The sequence below is a fragment of the Protopterus annectens genome, chromosome 6.part0, assembly GCF_019279795.1.
Source record: "Protopterus annectens isolate FY-2018-M chromosome 6.part0, PAN1.0, whole genome shotgun sequence".
NCBI classification, from domain to species: Eukaryota; Metazoa; Chordata; order Ceratodontiformes; family Protopteridae; genus Protopterus; species Protopterus annectens.
The window spans coordinates 1,118,636,090-1,118,658,875 of record NC_056737.1 but is presented as its reverse complement, the minus strand read 5'-3'; the positions used below and the strand labels follow the sequence as shown (position 1 = coordinate 1,118,658,875).

General features: G+C 38.1%; 1 protein-coding gene across 13 annotated transcripts in view; it reads right to left on the bottom strand.

Annotated features, from left to right (window-relative positions):
* Nucleotides 1-22,786, bottom strand: part of RBMS1 (RNA binding motif single stranded interacting protein 1) — a 1,922,565-nt gene that overhangs the window by 1,569,566 nt on the left and 330,213 nt on the right. Inside the window, exon 1 of one of the 13 annotated variants that reach the window (XM_044074731.1) lies at nt 17,684-17,992. The exons of the other annotated variants lie outside the window; for them this stretch is intronic. Coding sequence (XP_043930666.1) covers nt 17,684-17,734 — 51 coding nt within the window. The 5' untranslated portion in view covers nt 17,735-17,992. Of the gene's footprint in view, nt 1-17,683; nt 17,993-22,786 lie in introns of those variants that run through there. 13 annotated transcript variants of the gene reach the window in all.

Genomic DNA, 22,786 nt, shown 5'->3' with positions numbered 1-22,786 from the left:
ACCCCCGCCCCCATCGATCGGTCATTCAGGAAGAATATGCACAGCAGAATGATGAATAATGGAGGAACAGAAGCTTTTCCCATACAATGTCCACATCTCTGTTCAACGAATAACCATGCAGAGCAAACTCTGGTGTGAAAAATGTCTAGGGAAAGCAGCGTACACAGGTAATCAACATCTACAGAATACTAAGTACACAAATATCTCAAACATCGGTATCCTACAAACAAAAGCACACTGTTACAAACGTAGAAGTGACCTGTACATCAGTACTACCTTATTACTGTTCAAATAAAAGCAGCATATCAAATACACTTCTTAACTAACAATTACGGAGCTCCAAGACAATGACTTTCCCAACTCCTTCGCAAATGACATGTAAGGTAAACAAGGACAAGCATCACACACGTGCACTTCTGTGGATTGGGTCACACAGGATAAATACTAAAGTAAGACACTCAAAAACCTGCCAAAACATAAGAAACAGAACATGAAATGCAAAGCTTAAACAAATAATTTAGTAAAATAACTTCTGCCTCCTCCTCCTCAAGAAGCTTGGGACTGCACTGAAAGACTTCACGCAATTCAGCACATAATCAAATTGCCCATTTTCTGAACAATATAAAGAAATATAAATGCAAAACCCTTATCTAAGTTTTTTTTTTTAACGATCGGCTCTATATTTTCATCAGTGAATGAGCAAACATTATCAAGATACAAAAAAATATCCATTCAGCTAGGAATAAAAGATCAAATCTTAATTTCTATCAATTACATCTGTACAGGTGAGATGTCTATCAGAAGAAAAACTGCAAACCTCACGTTCCCCTTCTAAAGAAAATATGAAGAATGGTTTTGTTGTCTGCAAGAACTTTTAAAATAAAAACAGAATCTTACACACCTTAAAGAAGCCACAAACTTCAAACGGAAAGCTATGTTTTCAGCAATAACTTACTAGACAAGTTAAACATTTCAGTTACTTTGTACAGCAAAGTGAATGTTTAGAATAATAACTTACTAACACAATATTTGACCATAACAGGAAAAAGGAAGTGAAACAACTGAAAACATGACCAGAAAAAGGAATTCCAAGGAAGCTGAAGTAATTTATTCGACAACCTTTCAACATTTTTTGAAAATACTGAAAAATCAATGAATGAATATATGTCATAACTGTGACATCATTCAAAAACATCTGCCAAACACTATGAAGAGGTTGACTATTTACAGGAACACACTATTTGTTACTTTAAGTATGGGGTGGAGGAAGAGAAGAATTGTCACAAGAAAGCTGTCTGTCACAACAATGATAATATATCCATGTTCTTCTGAATAAACTCAACATACAAAAATCTGACGAATATGCAATCTTCACTTTGAATATTCGACTTAACATGATCCACAGCATAACCTGCTTTGGTAGATGAAGTCTTTTCACAAAGAAACCAGTCACAATTCTGTGCCCTCTTATAGCTATAGTGAAAACATTTCACTTTCACGTTTATTTTTGCATCTTGTTTGCCTAAGTAGAATGTTTTAAATGTACATTTGTCATTCTGATCTAACAAGCGGATTTATACCAATTTCTACAAATTAACTGCAAAAATAACCAGCCGGACAAAACAACTCTCCAAAAACGGATTTCTCATTCTCTAAAGTAGGAAACATTTTTTTTAAAGATCCTGACTTGCTCCTCCTAGTCTCTTTGAAACAAACTGCCCTTACATATACAGTACAGCAATGGCCTCATGTAGACGAGGACAAATTTTGATGGCTGGCGGAGTATTTGCAAATTCATTGTTTGATGGCTGGCGGAGTATTTGCAAATTCATTGTTGATTTGACCTGATCTGCCCGTCTAGAATTGGGTGGTACATCAGAACAGTGGGTACTGGCAAGGAGCATAAGGTCTCTTGACTTAGTTAACTTGTAATTACTATCATCCCATTCGTCAATGGCATGCTTTGAACAACATTTTCATGGTTTTCAATTCTAGTCCAAAATGTGATGTTTCAGTGGCAGTAACATTTTAGGTACAATAAAATTAGCTTGGCTGTCTTGGATAGAAAATTGAGAAAGACATGCAAGGCAAAAATAACTAAGGAACCACATTTAATTAATTTATGTAGTCGAACAACAGTTCACTGCTATAGTGAAAGTATGACTATTTCACAAAGCTCAAAATCACGTATACCCACAGCACCTGTCAAAGAATAACAGAAAACACCACTTTCTTTGGTGGTGAAGAACTAACTGCACACACACACGCAGTATTAAATAACTCTGACGTTACTGCAAGTTGAGATAAGTTAAAGCCTAACTGCAATAACCTTGGATAAAACAAAACAACACTACCTCTAACATGAGCAATGACCCTTTCCCATTGCTGCAGGGATCTACAAAATAAGTACCTGAAAAAGTCAGCTTCACCAGGTAGCCATACCATGCTTCACTGATTTTTGGAAATAGAATAAATAAAATGGGTAAATGTTATAATTTATCCTCTGCATTGTGAGTATTGTCCTAAAAGCTTTTGAAAAGCAGCGTATGCTTGGATGCAGTAATTATACTATATTAATGCAATATTCAACATTTAGGTTAGCCCCCCCCCCCACGCTGTGAGGAGTGGTGTACCAACAGTGCTGTGCTATGCTGTGAGGAGTGGTGTACCGACAATGCTGTGATAAGCTGTGAGGAGTGGTGTACTGACAGTGCTGTGCTACTCTGCAATGATTTGGGGAAGAAGTGGATTCCTTTTTCTTAACTCCAATGCAGCATTACGAAAAGAAAAAAAGTTAATGACTTTTCACAGAAGTCCAAGTGATGTTACTTTCCAACAGCTAGGATTTGGTTATATAGTGGGAATACCTTTCTAGCTGTAACAGAGTCAGCAGGTTTTACAGAGAATCACGCTCATTATATACTAGAACCCCAGTAAGCAGTTTTAGTTACTCTCTTAGCAATGCACATGCAGAAGTTCGTACAGCAACCTGACAGCTTTTTAAAATAAAATAAACTTGCTGTGAAGAGTATATAAACAGCTCCATACATATGTACTGTCAAATTCTACTCCACTGCCTACACTGTCAGCGTGAAGGAACTAAGGGAGGACATAGGTGACCACCAAACCTCGGATCCAAGCCAATTTGACTTCATCAAGGGCAGATCCTGCCTGTTAAATCTGGTGGATTTCTTTGAAAATGTGACCAGGGCCACTGAAGAGAGCAAATCTGGGCACACAGCATAGCTCAACTTGGCAAAGGCTTTTGACACAATCCCACACTTAGGCATTACCGATACATGTAGCAAACTGAATGTAAACTCCTCTGTTGTAAGATGGGATGCCAACTGGCTGACAAACTGGACACACACCAATGAGGGTGACTCCACATCAACCAGCAGACCTGTCACCAGTGGGGTGCCACAAGGGTCAGTGCTGGGCCCCCTACTGTTTGGTATATACTTCTCAGAAGTTCAGACCAAAACTAAGGGGTTGTGGCCAATCAACTTTGTGGAGGACTGCAAACTGGGTGCAATTACTGAATCCCCAAATGTCAGTATACTCCAGGAGGGTCTTACACACACACCAATGACTGGTGTCTTAGTCACGGTTTCAAACTGATGCAAAGAAATGTATCATCATTCACGTCCCTTCTCACTATCAAATCAACAGCAATATCCTAAGTACCCACAAAGTGATAAGGGATCTGGGAACACAAGCTGACTGTGACCTAAACTGCAACCACCATGTATCTACTGCTTTCTACGTAGCACACTCGATTAGTACAAGCATCGCCTTGAGAGCAAAGGAGGTTATAACCCCTCGATACCTGGCACTAATCCGACCCATAAGAGTATAACTCCCCGTTCGGCATGTACCGTACAAAGCACCTGCAGCAACTGGAGAGACCTCAGAGGTTTCTAACAAAGAAGAAGATCAAGGGAACAGGTTACTGGTTCATGTGAAACAGAGCACCTCTACGAAACTGTTCAAGAGGAACCTGGAGGAGTGGATGGGGCACCATAAATTCTTACTGGGGATAGTGCCCACAACCCTCCTGGACATGGGCAGTTACTACCAAATGCAACCTGGGTATTGAGTAGCTTATCTATGGTACTACATTGGGATGAAATGGCTAGGCTTGACATGACCTCCAGGTCGACAGCCCAGTAAACTCCTACGATCCTATTATTCAGTGATCCTACACTGGTCCGAAACCCAATTAAAAAGTCTTATATTACAACAGTCAGAATAAGACTTGTAAGAAAGAGGAGATAGGGAAAATACTGATCGTTATACGCCTGCATACTTCAGCTCTACACCAGGCATACGTAAACTGCACTATACCCAAATGCAGCAATGTCCTGGAAGCTACATGCACAGATTACCGGACGTCTAATGCAGAATGAGGAATATTACAAGAAATAATCCATGGTCAAGGTGTGGGTTACTCCCAGATTACTGTGGTTTGCCCATTAAAACATTGCCAAGGTTATGAGATTGGCAATGAAATTCTAGCACAACTCAAACCCCAACTATAAGCAACTGGTGCGATACAATGACAAAGTTTAAATATTTTTTTTTCTGAAAAAGATCCATATCTATACCCTTCCCAAAAATAAAATTTAAAAAAGCTATGTATTCTCACCACACTTATTCCATGCAAAAATAGTGCACTTTTAATGAAACGGAGTTGGCAGAAATCACACTTTGAAGCACTTTACTGTATTTACATCAAGGAAGACTGCCATCTCTTTCTTGAGTTGTGGTGACACTTCGGAAACTCAGACCTGCAGTTCTATCAGTAGTGAGACCATCTACTACTACAGCCTATTTTTAAATTCTTTTATTTGACAGCACACTTCCCTCCCACCCTATCTTTCAGTAGCCGTAACAAAAAGACATCAGCATTCACAGTAACTGTTAACAAAGACACATTCTACATCATTTACATGTGAAGTTACAAATTCCACATAATCATCTACTTATGAACCACTTATTACCAAAACCTACTGTTACATCTTTTTGTTTGGTGCATGTTTTAAACTACACAGACCACAATGTCATAGACCAAATTTCACAAGAACGAACGTCAGGTACCAACTCCACACTGCAGTTAGTCGAGGCAAGTTTTAATACGGAGCAATTGCAAAAACCTTGTACAAACAGTTCAAACTTCAAGAATCCAAAAGTAAAATTAAGCGCTTTTCATCCGGATATTATCCGGACTTCTTCAGATAACTATTCTAGTTACAAAAACCTGTTTAAAAAGCCCCAGTCAAATAACGAAATCAAGTGGGTGTTACTACATTCATTCAGCTTTTTTTAAAAACATATACACGTATTTCAAGCTCATAAACTTTCTTTCTCAATATATAAGAATGCATATACATGGTTTCACACTCATAATAATTCAGTTGTTACTTAAATAAATAAGAAACCAGAAACATAATAAAAATAAACAAATAAAGAAGTAAAGAAATAAAGCACTAAAAAAACGCCCATCTGCAGGTCGACTCTAATGGCTGGAAAGCCTCATATTATACATATTTCTATTTTACTAACTAAATTAATGTCATATATTCCATCATGTTATTCAATATATTGAACTCAAATATTATCTGAAAGTATGGCATCACAACTAAGTGGTAAACGTTACAGTACGCTTAAACCTACTGTTCCAATTTCAAGAGTACCTACTTATAAGCAAATTTATTAAACCTATATGTTACTAACATCAATACATTTTTCAAAAATATAAAAATATAGCAAAATAGTAAAGCTAAAAATGGTCACAGATCTATGCATGTCAATTATATGTATCCTTTATATAAACAATTATCAAACAGAACAAAAGGAACCTACAATGTCTGAGCTATTAAATCCATACACAAATACTCAGTTAATTTATGAACCTTAGTCAGTAATCATTAATAATACATACATAACATAACTAGTTGATGTTTAATTCATAAATTTAATCGAAAAGTTCTGAAAGGGCTACATAACTCTTAATTATTACTGTCTCTCTACACCTACCTAAATAAATAATAAAATAATAAAATACATGTCAATTAACAGAGACAGCACTAATATATATACATATATATTATACTACCTAATTTACCTCAATAAACTTTTTAATTTCAGTAAACATGCTATTGAGTAAGTTTCATTTAAACCTGGGTAGTTACAGGCATCAAGTCTAAGCTGCCAGCTCAACTCGCTTTTTTCAAGCAGTAACTTGACCACATTCTCCTCAGATAACCTTTTGATATCCTGTGTACTATTTGGGTTATCATTTTGAATTTGAAATAATGATCCTGATTAGTTTCACAATGTCTAGCTACAGCATTATCCATTTTATGCTTCTGGATAGCATAATTATGTTTGTATATCCTTTTTCGTAGCCTACGGTCGGTTTTACCGAAGTAGAAAGGTGGACATCCTTGACTGAGACAAAGGATATACAAACATAATTATGCTATCCATAAGCATAAAATGTATAATGCTGTAGCTAGACATTGTGAAACTAATCAGGATCATTATTTCAAATTCAAAGTGATAACCCAAATAGTACACAGGATATCAAAAGGTTATCTGAGGAGAATGTGGTCAAGTTACTGCTTGAAAAAAGCGAGTTGAGCTGGCAGCTTAGACTTGATGCCTGTAACTACCCAGGTTTAAATGAAACATATATTTAGTGCGGTCTCTGTTAACTGACATTTACTTTATTATTTATTTAGGTAGGTGTAGAGAGACCGTAATAATTAAGGGCTATGTAGCCCTTTCAGAACTTTTCGATTAAATTTATGAATTAAACAAAACATCAACTAGTTATGTTATGTATGTATTATTAATGATTACGGACTAAGGTTCATAAATTAACTGAGTATTTGTGTATGGATTTAATAGCTCAGACATTATAGGTTCCTTTTGTTCTGTTTGATACATGTATCCTTTATGTAAACAATTAATTGACATGGGTAGATATGTGACCATTTTTAGCTTTACTATTTTGCTATATTTTTATATTTTTGAAAAATGTATTGATGTTAGTAACATATAGGTTTAATAAATTTGCTTATAAGTAGGTACTCTTGAAATCGGAACAGTAGGTTTAAGCGTACTGTAATGTTTACCACTTAGTTGTGATGTCATAGTTTGAGGTAATATTGAGTTCAATATATTGAATAACATGATGGAATATATGACATTAATTTGGTTAGTAAAATAGAAATATGTATAATATGAGGCTTTCCAGCCACTAGAGTCGACCTGCAGATTGGAGTTTTTTTAGTGCTTTATTTCTTTACTTCTTTATTTGTTTATTTTTATTATGTTTCTGGTTTCTAATTTATTTAAGTAAGAATTGAATTATTATGAGTGTGAAACCATGTATATGCATTCTTATATATTGAGAAAGAAAGTTTATGAGCTTGAAATACGTGTATATGTTTTAAAAAAAAGCTGAATGAATGTAGTAATGCCCACTTGATTTTGTCATTTGACGAGGGCTTTTTAAACACTTTTTTGTAACTAGAGTAGTTATCTGAAGAAGTCCAGATAATATCCGGATGAAAACTGCTTAATTTTACTTTTGGATTCAAGAAGTCTGAACTGTTTGTACGAGGTTTTTACAATTGCTCCATATTAAAACTTGTGGTCTCAACTAACTGCAGTGTGGAGTTGGTACCAGACGTTCGTTTTGTGAATTACAGTTGTGAATTTTTTTTTTTGTGTGGACAGACCAAATTTCCTTTTTTTATTTCATTTACACATGGGTAGAATGTCATATACTGTGCCTCAATATATCATTAATTGATATTATTTACTGAAAAACATGACTTTTGTGACTTAACACTCAGACAGTAACTAACATCAAAGTCAAAAATCAAAGTAAACTTTATTGTCATTTACAGTAGCCCACACATGCGCAGTCTAAATGAAATTGTGTGCATCAGGCTTGAACTGAGAAGACATATACATAAATACAATAAGACATACAACGGATGTGTGACATAACGTGTATGACATCTGGCTTTTAGGGTGTTTGTGGAAGGAGGAGAGGGGTTTGGAAGTGGGGGGATCCAGAGTAAGTCACAGCTGCTCCCTCTTTGGGCCTTCATATTTCCCTTCTGAACTGGCTGTATTTTCCACGAATACCAACTTTTTTATGTTCAGATTGCCTTTTTTTTTTTTTTTAATCTTTTATTCAGTAGTAAGGACAACTCTTAGCAGCAGAAGCCTGAAAACTGCATAGATTTCCTCTTTTCTTCCAGTCTGTTTGGATCACATGCAGAGCAGGTGTTCAAGAGCAAGTCCCATTCCAGTGGAACATTAAGGAGCTCTGCTTTGGCAAGATCCAGCAGGGGAAAACCTGTTGATAAGGCATGCCTCCCATGATCAACACAGTGCCTGCGGCGATACAATGCCCAGGCATAGCATCAGAGCCACACTTGAAAAAATGCAGGACACACCCACCACTATCAGAGCCACATAATAAAATGTAGGACACACTCATCAGCATCAGAGCCACACATGAAAAAATGCATGAAACCCCTCCCAGCATCAGAGCCACATATAGTGCTTGTCTACTTCAGGAGGTGAGGTGGCCTAACTAATAGTTTATGTTTAACAGCGTTATCCTCCCATCGTCCCAACCTTATCATTCAATTGAGATATAAAAATCACTTGGTACTTCAACATGTGTGCTTGGCAGTTCAAGGCCCTGAAAGCCAAGGCAGTAAAATGTTAAGACCCCCTTGCGAAAACAGTATAGTATCTTACTTTTTCTGTTATTAGGAAGTGGACTTTTAGCTTGAACTACAGTAGACGTCCTGCTGACATCCAGGGACCGACCGTCTCTGGAATGCTACTCCCTTTCCTGCTTTTGAACAGGGATTCCTAACACTGAAAGCTGACGTGAAGAAGAGTGCAGGTTTCTAACGAATAAAACAAAATCCTTGGCAAAGGACAATGTGAAAAGGCCAGGAAAGGAGAAGTGTAGAGGTCCTGTCCAGCTTGAGCTCTGGCAAGATGGCAGACATCTAAGAGTTGGATGACTTTGACTTGGGGCCCCAGGAAGCAGGACAATCATAAAGCCTTCTTCACATATGTCCACAATCTCAAAAGGAAGCACCCAGATCGGTTTCAGAACTGGTAGTCAAGAACACCACATACACAAATGCTGTAGATATAGCAAACTTGCTGTCTGACAGATTAAGCGAAAACTTAACCCATCTGTCCCCCCATCAGTAAATTAGGACATCCCCACTTCCTGCCCCCTTCCCCTTATATCTAGAGAACAGGTCATCACTGCTCTCTCAAAGGGAAAAAATAGAGCCTCCATGGGACCCGATAACATCCCAAGCTGCATCCTACATGAACTCAGGCAGGAACTTGCAACACCATTAAGCACCCTATTCAACCAAAGCCTAAGTACCAGCTTCATCCCAGCTGAGTGGAGGGCAGACACTGTCATCCCTTTGCACACAGGTGGAGCATCCACCAATCTGGAAAATTATAGACCCATCAGCCAAACTAGCTTGATCTGCTTTGCCATGGAATGGATTATTATTGACCTCATTAACAAAGACATTGGCAACCTTCAAACACTCTATCCCAAACAGTTTGGCTTCGTCAAGGGGAGGTCATGTCTGTTAAATCTGGGTTGACTTCTTTCAGACAGTCACCAAAGCCATGGACGAGGAGAAGAAGATGCACACCGTCTACATTGACCTGGCATACCCCAAGGTTCAGTCTTGGGGCTTCTGTTATTTGGGATATACTCTTCTGAGGTGCAGGCCAAAACCAGTGGCCTATGGCTGACCAAGTCTGCAGAGGACTGCAAGCTGGGTGCTGTCATCAATTCTCCTAAGTGATGTGGACATCCTCCAAGAGGGTCTCACCCAAACAAATGGCTGATGTCAGAAACATGGCCTCAAGCCGAATACCAAAAAATGCATCATCATCCCCTTTGGGGAGAATGATGGCCCCACATCTCATCACTGATGCTCATGAACTGGAACAGCTTACACCATTTCAGTGCTGGTGTCAGCAAGCCCCTTTACTGCCTCACTGAACATTTTATAACATCGGCTACAATTTTTCACTTCTGGTCCACAACTTCTCAAGAGCAATGATCTTTAACTGGAATGCTTAAACATCTCTGCTTAAACATCTCAGCAATCATTTAAAAAGGTCCACATACAGGATTGGTTCTACCAGGAAAGGTTACACAACTCAGTTACTTGTTTTGCAGTACTCCTTAAACAGTAAGTTGCCAGACTCCAAGAAACTGAAAACATAATTCTGCCGTGTAGGTCATACAAGGGTGGGGTGGGGGCACAAAGAGTGCCTAAAAACCTAACACTGTCTTGTACAGAAACCAAAGGGGGGCACCAGTACCAGACAACAGAACAGGCCATGTACCAGGAATTGCTCACAAAAAACAAACATTCTGTACGAGGTACACACCAAATTTTACTTTTAATGGCTTCAGCCAAAAACGCACTGGGCAATGCATAATTCAAGTAAACTGTTAAATCTAAAATAAAAAAGTGCATAACATAGCAACTGCAAAACATAAAAACAGCACAAACCACTGAGAAATACTCAGACAAAAATGTAGAATTTACATGCAGAATAATGTTTTGCAATTGACGTGAGATGTAATGGAAGGCAAGATGTGAGTAATTTAAGTAGTGTTGGATTGATAACTGCATAAAAAATTTATGCAATGTATAACAAGTGTACCTGTGAACATGTTATACTTTTTATATAAAATGAAAAAAAAAATGTTATCTGCCGGCATATTAAGTGATAACTTAATAAAAGTGTTCAAAAAAAAAAAATAAAAAATATTCGACAAATACTCCTGCAGCTATCACAACGGTCCACCAGTTAGCATTGCCACCTCACAGCAAGAGGCTCTCCGGTTCGATTCTCAGCTGGGGTGCCTTCTGTGCAGAGTCTGCATGTCTTCCCTGCATTCGCATGGGTTTCCTCCAGGTGCTTCAGTTTCACCCCACATTCTTCACAGACATGCAACCGGAGCATTTCTCCCCTGGCCGCCACTGAAAATGGGCTCTGTCCCAGTCAGACTTTCCCGGTTAACGAATGTTAAATAAATAAAATTAAATTAAAATAAAAAATCTGTTTTAAACACCTTGTTCTAAAAGCGATTCCAGAAACCTGAGTGAAGGTGTAAGCAAGAAAAGAACAAACATACATCCTGGGCAGGGCATTCCGAATAATCGGGGGGGGGGGGGGCAGCCACACTGCCTTTGGGCATGAAAAGGAAGTCCACCCATTTGTCAACTACACAGAAAACGTTCCAGAAGAGAATACAGAAGTCTTGTCTTCCGAAAACGTGTCTTAAAACTACTAATGCACAAATTAAACTAGCCACTGATGCTTTTACTAAACTGTTGTAAAATGTTCAGCTGGATGATGCACCAGAATATTCCATATTACAGAATTAAACTGTCCCTGCTGGCCTTGGCCAGCCTAAGGCTGGGTAACACATGTTCACAAAACTGACACACTTCAGGGTTAATGTTTTGTTGTTACTTCTGCTAGCTATCCCAATGTCATCCATTTTACATAGAGAAAAATAAAATATGTAACAAATGTTAATTCTTTGTGACCAGAAACACAAAAAAGCACACATAAATGTCAAAAGAAAAGAACAACTGCCAAGGCAAGTCGGTGCAGCACACAAAGCAAGGGCACAGCTGATCCTGGATCAGTTACAAATCAACAGTGTTCACTTCTAACAAGTTTAGGTCTAGGACTCTGAAAAACAACTCTTTCTGGATAGCAGTGAATTCCCAATTCAATGAAATTGCAAGAAGGCTGTGGAAATAAAAACTCCTGATACGGGCCTAAAGAGACATGTGAGCAGGCACCAAAGAGAAGCGATTATAATTAAAAGCAGACATGGCAACTCTAAAACAGCACATGCATCCTAAACATACCCTAAATAAAATGAATACTATGGTACACAGATTTAACAGTCTAGTGCAATGACTCAGAACTTTCATAATTCACTCTTGACTTCCTAACATAAAATTATAACCGTGCCTTGCAAGGTCAACCTTTGACATATAAAATTTAATACACCAAAGGCAGCCTTGCATGACCCCAGTTTAAACAACGCAACTGCTTTACAAAACTAACTGTGCTCCTGTTGAGAACACTCTTTGTAGGGTGACTAAGCAATAAGCAAGTAAGAAAGAAATGTTAACTACATAAATGGAACAAATTCGGAATGACAGTACTTTTTAAGTAAGAGTATTTTGAGAGTGAAACATTACCTGCCACAAATAACTAGAACTTGTCTCTGAAGATCATTGTGAAATACAGGGATTGGCTTATAGTGCCAAGTTAATGCCAACCCAATACACAATTTATCACCAAATTATGTTTTACTAACGCACAGAAAACCTTTCCACTAATACTGCCTTCTATTACCAGTACAGATAGCTGCTAATGGAAGAAAAATTCAATTTGTAAACCGTTAGTGGCACTAAAGTGAAATGCTGGAAAGCGGCGGAGCCTGGAAACATCACTAGTGATTGTTAAATGTCTTCTAAATGCTGTCTTCTAAATGCTGTTTATCTGTTTGGCAGAAGCACAGCAAGACTTCCACACTGCGTTTTGAAATCACCAATTGATCAATACTACAGTACAGAGGTTAGAATCCACGAACAAACCATCATTACTTCTCTGCATTTAGCACCAAGTCATTTTAAGGGAAAATAAGCTACTGAACCTTGTCTGAAAACAGATGCATTTTAACCAGCCATCAAACACTAAATTAATGAACTAAATGGTAAACAAAAGTTAATGAACTAAAGCAGAACTCAGCTAGCGACGTCACAAACCTACAAGAACTAAAGGACACATTGCTAACATGAATGAAAGGGAAATACATTAAACAGATGAACATTTCATGCCGTAACCACATTTATGGCATCACATCATCTTAAAAAGGAGTGTGACACCACCTGTGAACAATCTGTGCCAGTCCAAGCTAAAAAAAACAACCATCTAAGCAGAGAAATTCAGGACTCTGTGCAACATAGTATCATAACTGATGCTGTGATTGTTTAGATATTTTTACTTATAAAACATCACTCCGCACTAGTAATTCTCAGTGGAAGTCCAGGAAACTCCATACATAACAAGGAGTGTGTAAAGAAAGATGCTACAAAATGAAAGCGGCAGCAAAGACATACACAATGCAGGAAAAAACAATATAGCAAGACTAGATCAATATAACAGAAAATAACAACAAATACATTTTATGCAAAACCCACTATTTAGTGCAATCAAAGAACAGTATGGGAAATACTTTTTAGTTTTTTGTTTTTTTAAATGAGTGGAAATACTTTTTAGTACAGCCTCAGAACAATAAATGAAAATGCTGTAAAAATTAGTTGGTGCGAATGCAGCAATTACAAACATACTCTTTAAGAACATGCATTTCCATGCAGCAAAGCGAAAAAGGAAGATATACAATTTCAGAGTACAGCAAAAAATGAATTACGCAGCACAGAGTTCTTTACAGTTATGACCTCAGATGTGAAGCCAGCATTTTTTTTTTACCCTTTAGCAAAACCCAACATGAGTCACATGCCTTTCCAGATGGTAGAGAGATACCCACACAGGAAGCATTTTCAGTGACTGAGCCCTAACTCACACAAAGAAAACGATTCGACTAAACGCCAATGGTATCCCTTTTTAGCTGCCCAGTGCCCACACATTTTCTTTACAAAACCCACTGACACCAAGCAGAAAAGTATGTTTTTTTCCAAGATCCTTGCAGCACAGCAAATGAAGAGACATCTAATCAGTGAGCAACACCCTAGGTCATATCTGTACACAGAACAGAGTCCTTCCAGTAAAAGGACCTCACCCTCAAAGCCTGTTTTCCCATCATCGTTACTGCTGTGTCACGACATCTGTACAATGTTCTTAATAACACCAAACATACACCCCCTATCATATAATAGAATTTGTTGTCTCGGTTACAGATCTGAAAATGCCAAGTGCTTGCAAGCAGTGCTGTTTCAAATTCTGTGTGCACCTTTAGCACACACCTATATTTAGAACCAAGATTTAGAATGATTTTACTAATTATTTTTAACAATACACAAAGCATTTTAAAATCACCCTTAACTGCTACTCAATACACTACACCAATGATATATTCTCACGTTTTGAAAAGATCAAGATTTTATCAAAAGACTCCCTATACCCCCCCCCCCAAAATAAAGACATAATGGGCTAATTAGTAATGAGACAGATTATTTTTAATGTTGGGTGGAACTTCACCGCATGTAAGAATCCAGGCCAAAACGGAGTTATGCAAGTTACAAATGAACAAAGTATTACTGACCACAGCAAGGTACAGGTCTGTGAAGAAATGGTTTCAGGCACACAGGTACTTGTATAACACAGTTAAAAAGGAAACTTTCTTTAACAATAAAGGCTTCACAACCACAGAGAAAAAAATACTACTCAAGCATATTTACAGAAAAAAGAAATGTCAACAGGTTTACATCTTAAAACTAAAGAATACATCACAAACAGAAAGTAAACAAAAACAATTGTAAGATATGGCAACTACTACAGGTGTCCACCATACCTCTCAACTGTCCAAATTTTCACAGAATGTCAAGATTTCTTGCCTCAAATATTTGGCCTGTTCCTGATAACATTTGTGATTTCCTGGCAAATCAGTATAATCTGAAGAATGAAGTAATTAAATAATGATATACATTTGTATTTCAGACTTCATATCCTTCAGAAAAACGCATGCCAAGACAAATCCTGTTATTCTAGCAATTTTCTAGTTTAAAAGACCAATATTTAAAAACTTCCCCTATTTGGGGGCCTTTGTTACCCCCATTCTGTAGGGTTCTGTCCAGACTTTTTGCAGTAAGAGGTTGAGAGGTATGGTGGCAATTAATCATGGATATATGCTGTAAATAACATAACATGAGTAAACGCCAGAAAAGCAAGACAAGTGCATACAATAAACACAAGGATATCGTAACTCAATAAGCAAGATTATTAGAATCCTTGAAAACAGAAGATTCAGATCTGCAACACTAGAAGAGCAAAACTCAGAATAATCAAAAGCGGAGCAGAAATAATTACAAAAAGCCAACAAAACAAAGTAATTTCCCAAAGTCTGGAAAACATTAAAAAACAGAACGCTAACATAACTCATTTCACATGAGCCTATTATTTTCAAATACATACAGGCAACAACCTTGATGCCCACTTGTTTGTTCTCATTTGGTCATGCTTGCCTAACAAATGTCCTGCTCATTTGGGCCGTGGGACTACAGCCACAAAAGATTACAGTATCACAAATACATTTCAGTGTTATGCCATGTTTATTACTGAAGTATCACTGCTGAGGTTAGAGATAAACAAAACCTGCAGGGGTAGAGCTTATTTATTTCTGGCCATAGCATTTAAATACAGAGTCCTGCACATACTGTGAAATGTTGGCCGATGAGCAAGTTCTCAAAAAATCAAAGAAGCAAAGTTAACAATTGCAGTAAATACATTTAGCAAACACTCATAACAACATGCAACAGTCAACAAATAAGCTGCAGAAGGGACTCCATTCATGAGTCACACAACTGCAGGCCAATTCAAAACACAGTTCAAAAAAAAAAAAAGGAAGTCAAACGAGTCCTACACAGAGCAGGTCAGTGTCCCAGCATTAAGCATTACATACCATAAATAATTCTCTTACTCTCTTACTTCTAGCCCCACCCCCACTGCCACTGCAAACTATTTAGCCTAAACTTAGCTTTTCCCTTTCTTACCCCCTATAATTGTGCTCTATCCCCCCCATCTTCTTAATCCATACCTTACACACAAACTAAATCATACAGCACTATCCAATTTTGCTGTACTTTTCTACCTTAATTACTTATGACAATTTTCTAAACAACAGTTTTTTAGCTTAGTCTGATACAAGCACATTATCTGCACTGAACGTTAATATATTAAACTCACATTTAATAAACAGACTGCACTGATCTTTTCACTAATTCAGCCACTATGTCCTTTAACCTATGTGACACCAGCTGTCACACTCCAAGCCTAACTAAGAATATTTTTCTCAATGTAAACAATGTAATTTTATGTTTTTCTTTAAATTCTTGTACATTTTTGTATGTAATGTAATTGTTGTAAATTATGTAGTTTTTCTCCCCAGGCCTCCCCTGAAAATGGGCTCTGCTCCCTGTCGGACATTTCCAGTAAACAAATGTAAAATAAATAAAACAAACAAATATATTACATAGATAATGTCTTGCCAAACAAAAAAAATACCCATATCTGCTGCTATCTGCACTACATTTTAAAACTACTGCAGTGTCATAGCACCATACAAACACAATTTTAATCCAGGGACAAGACAACCACAAACATTACACCTGATTTTGACAGCTTGCTGGAAACCTAATTTCATAAATTAAACAGTTTAGATGCAACCACATGTACAGCAAGCAGTATTTATGTTAAAAGCAAATGGTCAAGTCACTGATTTCATATAAAAATAAGGCCATTTGACATAATATCATGACAAGGTCACCATTCACTCTGCAATGCAAACAAGCAACACCGCTGCATCCATTTTTTGTATTTCCAGACATCCTCCCAATTTTTAACAATGTTGTTTCATGGGTTCAACATGTACAAAAATATTTTGACTTCCCAGTATTGCTAGGTTTGTTAGATTTAAGTTTATTCATTTAATACTGCAAAAGACAAAGACCCTCACCCTTAACTGTGGTGGGTGTTTTGAGGGAGGAGCATTAAAATAGTCTAATCTACATGCTCCGAGGTGTCAGATTTACATCACAATTTTACAGATCATACAACGAACAAAATCAAAATATTTACTTGTTCTTTAAGGAATGCAATATTAGGCTACTTCACCGAGCCCATCTACCGCAGTATGCCACAATCAACTTGTTAACGTGTGCATTAGAATTGTTTAAGATTATGCTTACTTCGTTAGCATGCGTACATCCAACATAAAAAAGACACAGATGTGTCCTCCCAAATTACTCACAATCCCCACCCAATATTATAATGAGCTACTCCACCTTTTTAGTTGCACAAATAAAACCATGGAAGAAATAATGCTACCGTTTCCATTGCAGAAAAAAACATAAACATTACACAGACACAAGTTTAAATCTGTCAGTTCTAAATTTTCCATGCTCCACCTATTCACTAAAACTACACAGAAGAAAACAACATAGCATTCCTGACAGCTGTTTGTTGCAAAGTAGAAAAGAAAGCTTGCAAATAAATTTAATTACAAAACACACACAAAAAAGCCCTGAATCACTACAACATACTGTCTAAACCTGATGATCTACAGCTAATAAAACTATGAACTTTTTGGAGCATCCTAAGCCCCCACAAATGCAAACATTTAGATGCACAGCTGACTCAGGGAGGGGAGCTGCAGCCTTTTCTCAGCTCGGGGCGGAAACATGCTCGAGACATACAGTAACGTGGGAAGGGCGTCCCCTCGCACTCCGCTGCTGCAGTGAAACATGGAAACAAAGTAGCCGAAGCGTTCTGTCTCCGCCCAGTTACATTCCAGTAAACAAGACAACAAAGCACGGGGGCCCACCTGCTTGCGGTACGAACTTCTGACCGGGTTACTGCTGTTTGGGAAAATCATTCCTCTAGAGGTACCCGTGAACGCCAGCACACGTATCGGACCGTGACCAAAGCGTCCCAACTTGGTCCCAAAACTTTCTGACGCCGTGTTTACCGCCACTTCGGAGGAGGGACGCCTTCTGTGCTCCGCAGGGTGAATTAGCCACAGTAAGTCACACACTGACACGAGTCCCCCGGTTAGTGAGAAGGTAACCTAGATTCAGAGACCAACTTCGATCGCCTAACTAGTTCACACAGCCGAGTTCATTGATCTGCCTACTTCCCCGCAGGACTGATCCCACCTACCGTGGGCTGAACCACTGCGACAGAGCAATTAAACACGGGGAATAAGCAATAACAGAAAAATCTAAAGCGGGATTTTAGTTACCCGTCAGCCTGGCAGCCACCAAATGTTATGTTTGCAGTACTTTCCATTAACAACTCATTGCAGTTGTTTCTCAAATTACCTGTCTTTTTAATGTCTGTTTTGCAGCGTTGGCATCTGTCAAACCATTTCCCCCTCTGCATAAGAATGGTTGCTTCCGGCTTGCATACCACGAATTCCATACTGCAACCATCACATCTTCCTGTGCGGCCACGAGCGCAGGCGAGGCAGCCTATCGGTGGGCTTGGGGCAAACTTTTAAAGCCAAAGGTGTAATTAGAGGGCCTGGTGACAGCGCGAGCCGCGGGGTGTAGGACAGCTAAAATAACTTTATAGGACACAACGAGAGAAAACCAACTAACACCACAGCATAAATACTTAAGTGGTGGGAAATTATATTATAGAAATACATACCAGCCCTTGGATACGGGTTGACATCCTAATGTATTTATACATAGAAATGCAACAACATAATTTGATTTTTTCAAACCTTTCTTTTTTTCATCAATGAAATTAGATACAGTGGTATTTTACAAGTCTCAAAATGACGGACGCAGACCATCAGAATAAATAGCAGAGTTTCTATCAGTGTGATAATAAAAATGACAGTCATTTTTTCAGAGAAATCTCGCTTTGACGTTTCATATGTTTTTCTCTTATTACGCATAAACAATTTCTATCACTCTATACTGCTTTATTGCTGGTTTTCAGTGTGTACCTCACTCATAACTGTACAGAGTTTTGCAGAATGTCGAGATTTTTGCCTCAAAATTTCGGTCTGTCCGTCATAAAATATGTGGTTTTCTGACAAAGTCACTAAATAATGACATATATTTGACTTTCAGATTTCTTATCTTTCAGAAAAGGTCTGCAAACACAAATCCTGTTACTCTAGCAGATTTCTAAGTTAATGAGAGCAATATTTAAAAAAAAAACAGTCCCTGCTTTGGGGCTGTTGTCTCCCTATTATTTTAGGTTTTGTCCAGATTCTTACGTTAAGAGGCTGAAAGGTATGGCCAACATTAAAGCTATCCTATGACTTGTAATTGTGACCTTCCCGTCCCCGTCTATGCCTGGTTGTACATGAAAACGGTCGCTGACTAGCCCAGCTGACTGATGAACAAAGGTGCTAAATTCAGTTCTTTGTATTTCTTGACCTGTAAAAAAGCCTTTCTGAGCAGAGAACATTTTTTTCGGAAGCGCAGCATAGGAAATATATGAGCATGCTATCAAATAACTTTTCCAGTGCATAATTTTAAAGACTATAGTTTTCAACAACGCAAATAGAATTCAGTTGTAAATACATAAAATGCAAAAGAAAACACACACATTTATGCACATAGCATTATAAACACAGCTACCTGCAGAATTTAACCCACTAACCTAAATAAAACCACATTCAAATGATATATTGTATGGCAGAATATGGGCATAAATATATTTAACCTTATCTGACATCATGAAGTTCCCATATCATAAATCTATAAATCAGTAGTGATAGAGAGAGACCCCATTTGTAGGTCGAATGTAATAAGTAAACTGACAAACTAGATGAAAAATATAAGTACGTGCTGCATTTTTGAAAAGAGTTGTGTATACAAGTAAGGAAATAATTGCAGGGTCATGAAAAAGGATGCAAACATAGCCTGATACAATCGAATGTGGGGAAAGAAAAATGTTTGGTATATTTTAAACTAGTATGTCATTTGTTTTAAAGGGCTGCTAGTATGTCAGTGAAACCTTTATAAGACAACATGCTATATAGTTCATTTTGGTTTGTATTTATATGCATCCCGTGTATTCTTCTTCCAAGTAGGTAAAATTCTACATGATTAAATGCTGAACTCCAAGTAGTATTTTTTAACAGGATAGATGGGTTGCATTGTTTGGTCCTTTTGTAAGAATCTGTGCACCTTGGTCTGATTTCATACACCTCTCCCATTCTTACTGCAAGAAAAGCTTAAATGAATGGGTGGACAAATTTTAAATATTGCTTCTATAAACATATAAAGATTCTAGAATAACAGGATTCATGTTAGCATGTATTTTTTAAAAGATGTGGAGTGTGAAACTCATATGTATGTCATTATTTAGCGACTTTGGTCCCCAATGATTTGCCAAAAAAAAACACAAATTGTATGTGGAACGGACCAAAATATGAGGCAAGAAATCTGAACATTCTACAAAAATCTGGAAAGCTGAGAGGTATGCTCCATATCCATCCACACTCAACCCCCTTTTCTCCCATTTTGCACATGGGGTCAGGGTGTCACTTCAACAGTAACAATCATATACGAAGGCATAATTCTCTTTGGTGGTATAACAATGCTTCTGAAGCAGCAGGCTACGAAAAGTTGATTTTCCAGAGGTAGAAAATGCAAAATTACAACAGAAATGGGCAAGACATAAAATAAATGGAAGTGATCACATCTATATATTTTACGATTTTTATAGAGTCTGGTAAATGGATATGCTCTAACCCACCCAAAAGGAACAACTAAGAGAAAATGTCCAAACTGGTGGTCTAAATCCTTGCAAACATTGTATAATAGAAAATACATCACTAGGCAAATTGTAAATAAATAAACTCTCATTATAAGAGCAATTATGATCACAGATGTAGCACTGTAATACATCTCAACTTCTTTGTTCAAGAATTCTGGACAAAGACAAAAATAATGGGAGGACAAGGGGACAGATTTTAAATGTTGCTCTTATAAATTTAGATAGTTGCTACAATAATAGGTTTTACATTAACAAGTATTTTCTGAAAGGTCTTCTGTAGGTTGTCTTGTTCTAGTAGCTCAGATCACACCTGCTCACTGCCACTTGCTTGAAAAAGAAATGCTTATATTCCCATTAGCCCTGTCTCCCGTTTCTACACAACCCTCCCACTACCTGACCCTTTAAAACTATACAGCCCTGCCAGAACCTAAATTCTAAGTCTAAAAATCCTACCCAGTCCCAATATGAATCCCTGCTCCTTTATCCTAAATCTCCACATCCTCCCATAATCCTTAAGTCCCTGACTGCTCCCTAAACCTAAAATTCCAGCCCCTCCCTAAAACTAAATTCGACAATCACTCTCCGACCATAAAACTCCCTTCCCACTCCCTAACCCTAAAACTGCCTTCCTGCTCCACAATCCTGAGACACCGTTCCTGCTCCCTAACCCTGAGACACCCTTCCTGCTCCCTAACCCTGAGACACCCTTCCTGCTCCCTACCCCAAAATAACAATCCTACTACTGCCTCACGACTGCTTGCCTAAATTCATATTTGAATTCAACCATGAGCAGCAGCCTATGTGAGCTACAAGGCAATCGAGTCCCTGGCTTAGAGATAGTGGGGTTTTTTCTTGAGCTCTTGGTACTGTATGAAGTCCAAAATTCAAACGTCTGTCACTATTTAACAGCTGCAGTCCTCAATTATAGTTGCAGTACACAAACCCACGAATTTTATGGGGAACAAACCAAAAATATGAGGTAAAAATATGAATATTCTGCAAAGTTCTGGACAGTTGAGAAGTAATCGGCAAAGGATCAATGAAAATTTCGGGAACAGCTTTGTTCTAATGTATTCAGTACAGAATAGGGAGAAGTACTGTGTCTGACAAGTAATATACGTTGAAATGTCCAAATGACTTATAGGCAGATCTGTTTGAAAGGTCTCAAGTACTCACAAATTTAAATTTGCAGCACCTTTTCTGTTTTTCTTTTTTTTAATTTCCCATTTCCTTTGCCGCACATAGCTGGACCTCTGGCTTATCTCAGCACCACCCCCCTGCCCTCTGCAGATGTATCTTTCCAGCAATGTCAAACATCTCTTTGCTGGGTGGACTCTGACTTCTTGGGAAGGTGACCTTACAGTGTAATTCTTAACAGCAGGGAAAGAGGACCTTATTGGGAACAGCAGACAGGGTGGGAAAAACATCATGTAGTGGCAGCTAGACAGCATGAAACAATATGTTGTGACATCAGCAAGGCCTGGTGCATGCATCTTCCCACCTGGAGCATTTCTCCCCGGGCCTCCGCTGAAAACAGGCTCTTTGGAACCTAGTCGGACATTCCCGGTCAACAAATGTTAAATAAATAAATAAATATATATATATATATTGACATACATATTTATTTAGATGTATACATACCCCCTTATATATATATATATATATATATATATATATATATATATATATATATATATATAGGTTCATAGGTAGGAACTAGGCTATCGGCCCAAGGGCCTACGTAAGCCTAGCCAACAAGGTTCCCTGGCTTACGCCACCCAAAAAAGTTATTTTCCTGTGCCACTGTCGAGCAGAGACACAGAAGTGATCCCTGGGGTGTATTTCCTATTTCCCATCCACTCATCAAGATTTTTCTTGTAGAGTGCTAATGAAGAACTTTGCTTGACATAGATGGGTAGCCTGTTCCAGAGTATGGGAAGTCTCTGGGACAGGAATCTATCCCTCCAGCATGTCCTGTTTATTGTAGTGACAAGGTTTAAGTCCCTAGAGCGTGTAGCTTGGAGGGATTGGGATTTTTTTAGGTGTAGCATGTCCAACAGCTCTGGGTTTAACATAGCTTTATATGTTAGGCACAGATCACCTCGGAGTAGGCAATATGCTACGGAGCAAAGCTGAAGTTTTTTGAGACAGTTAGTGTAGGGCATTTGTTTGAGGCCAGTAATCC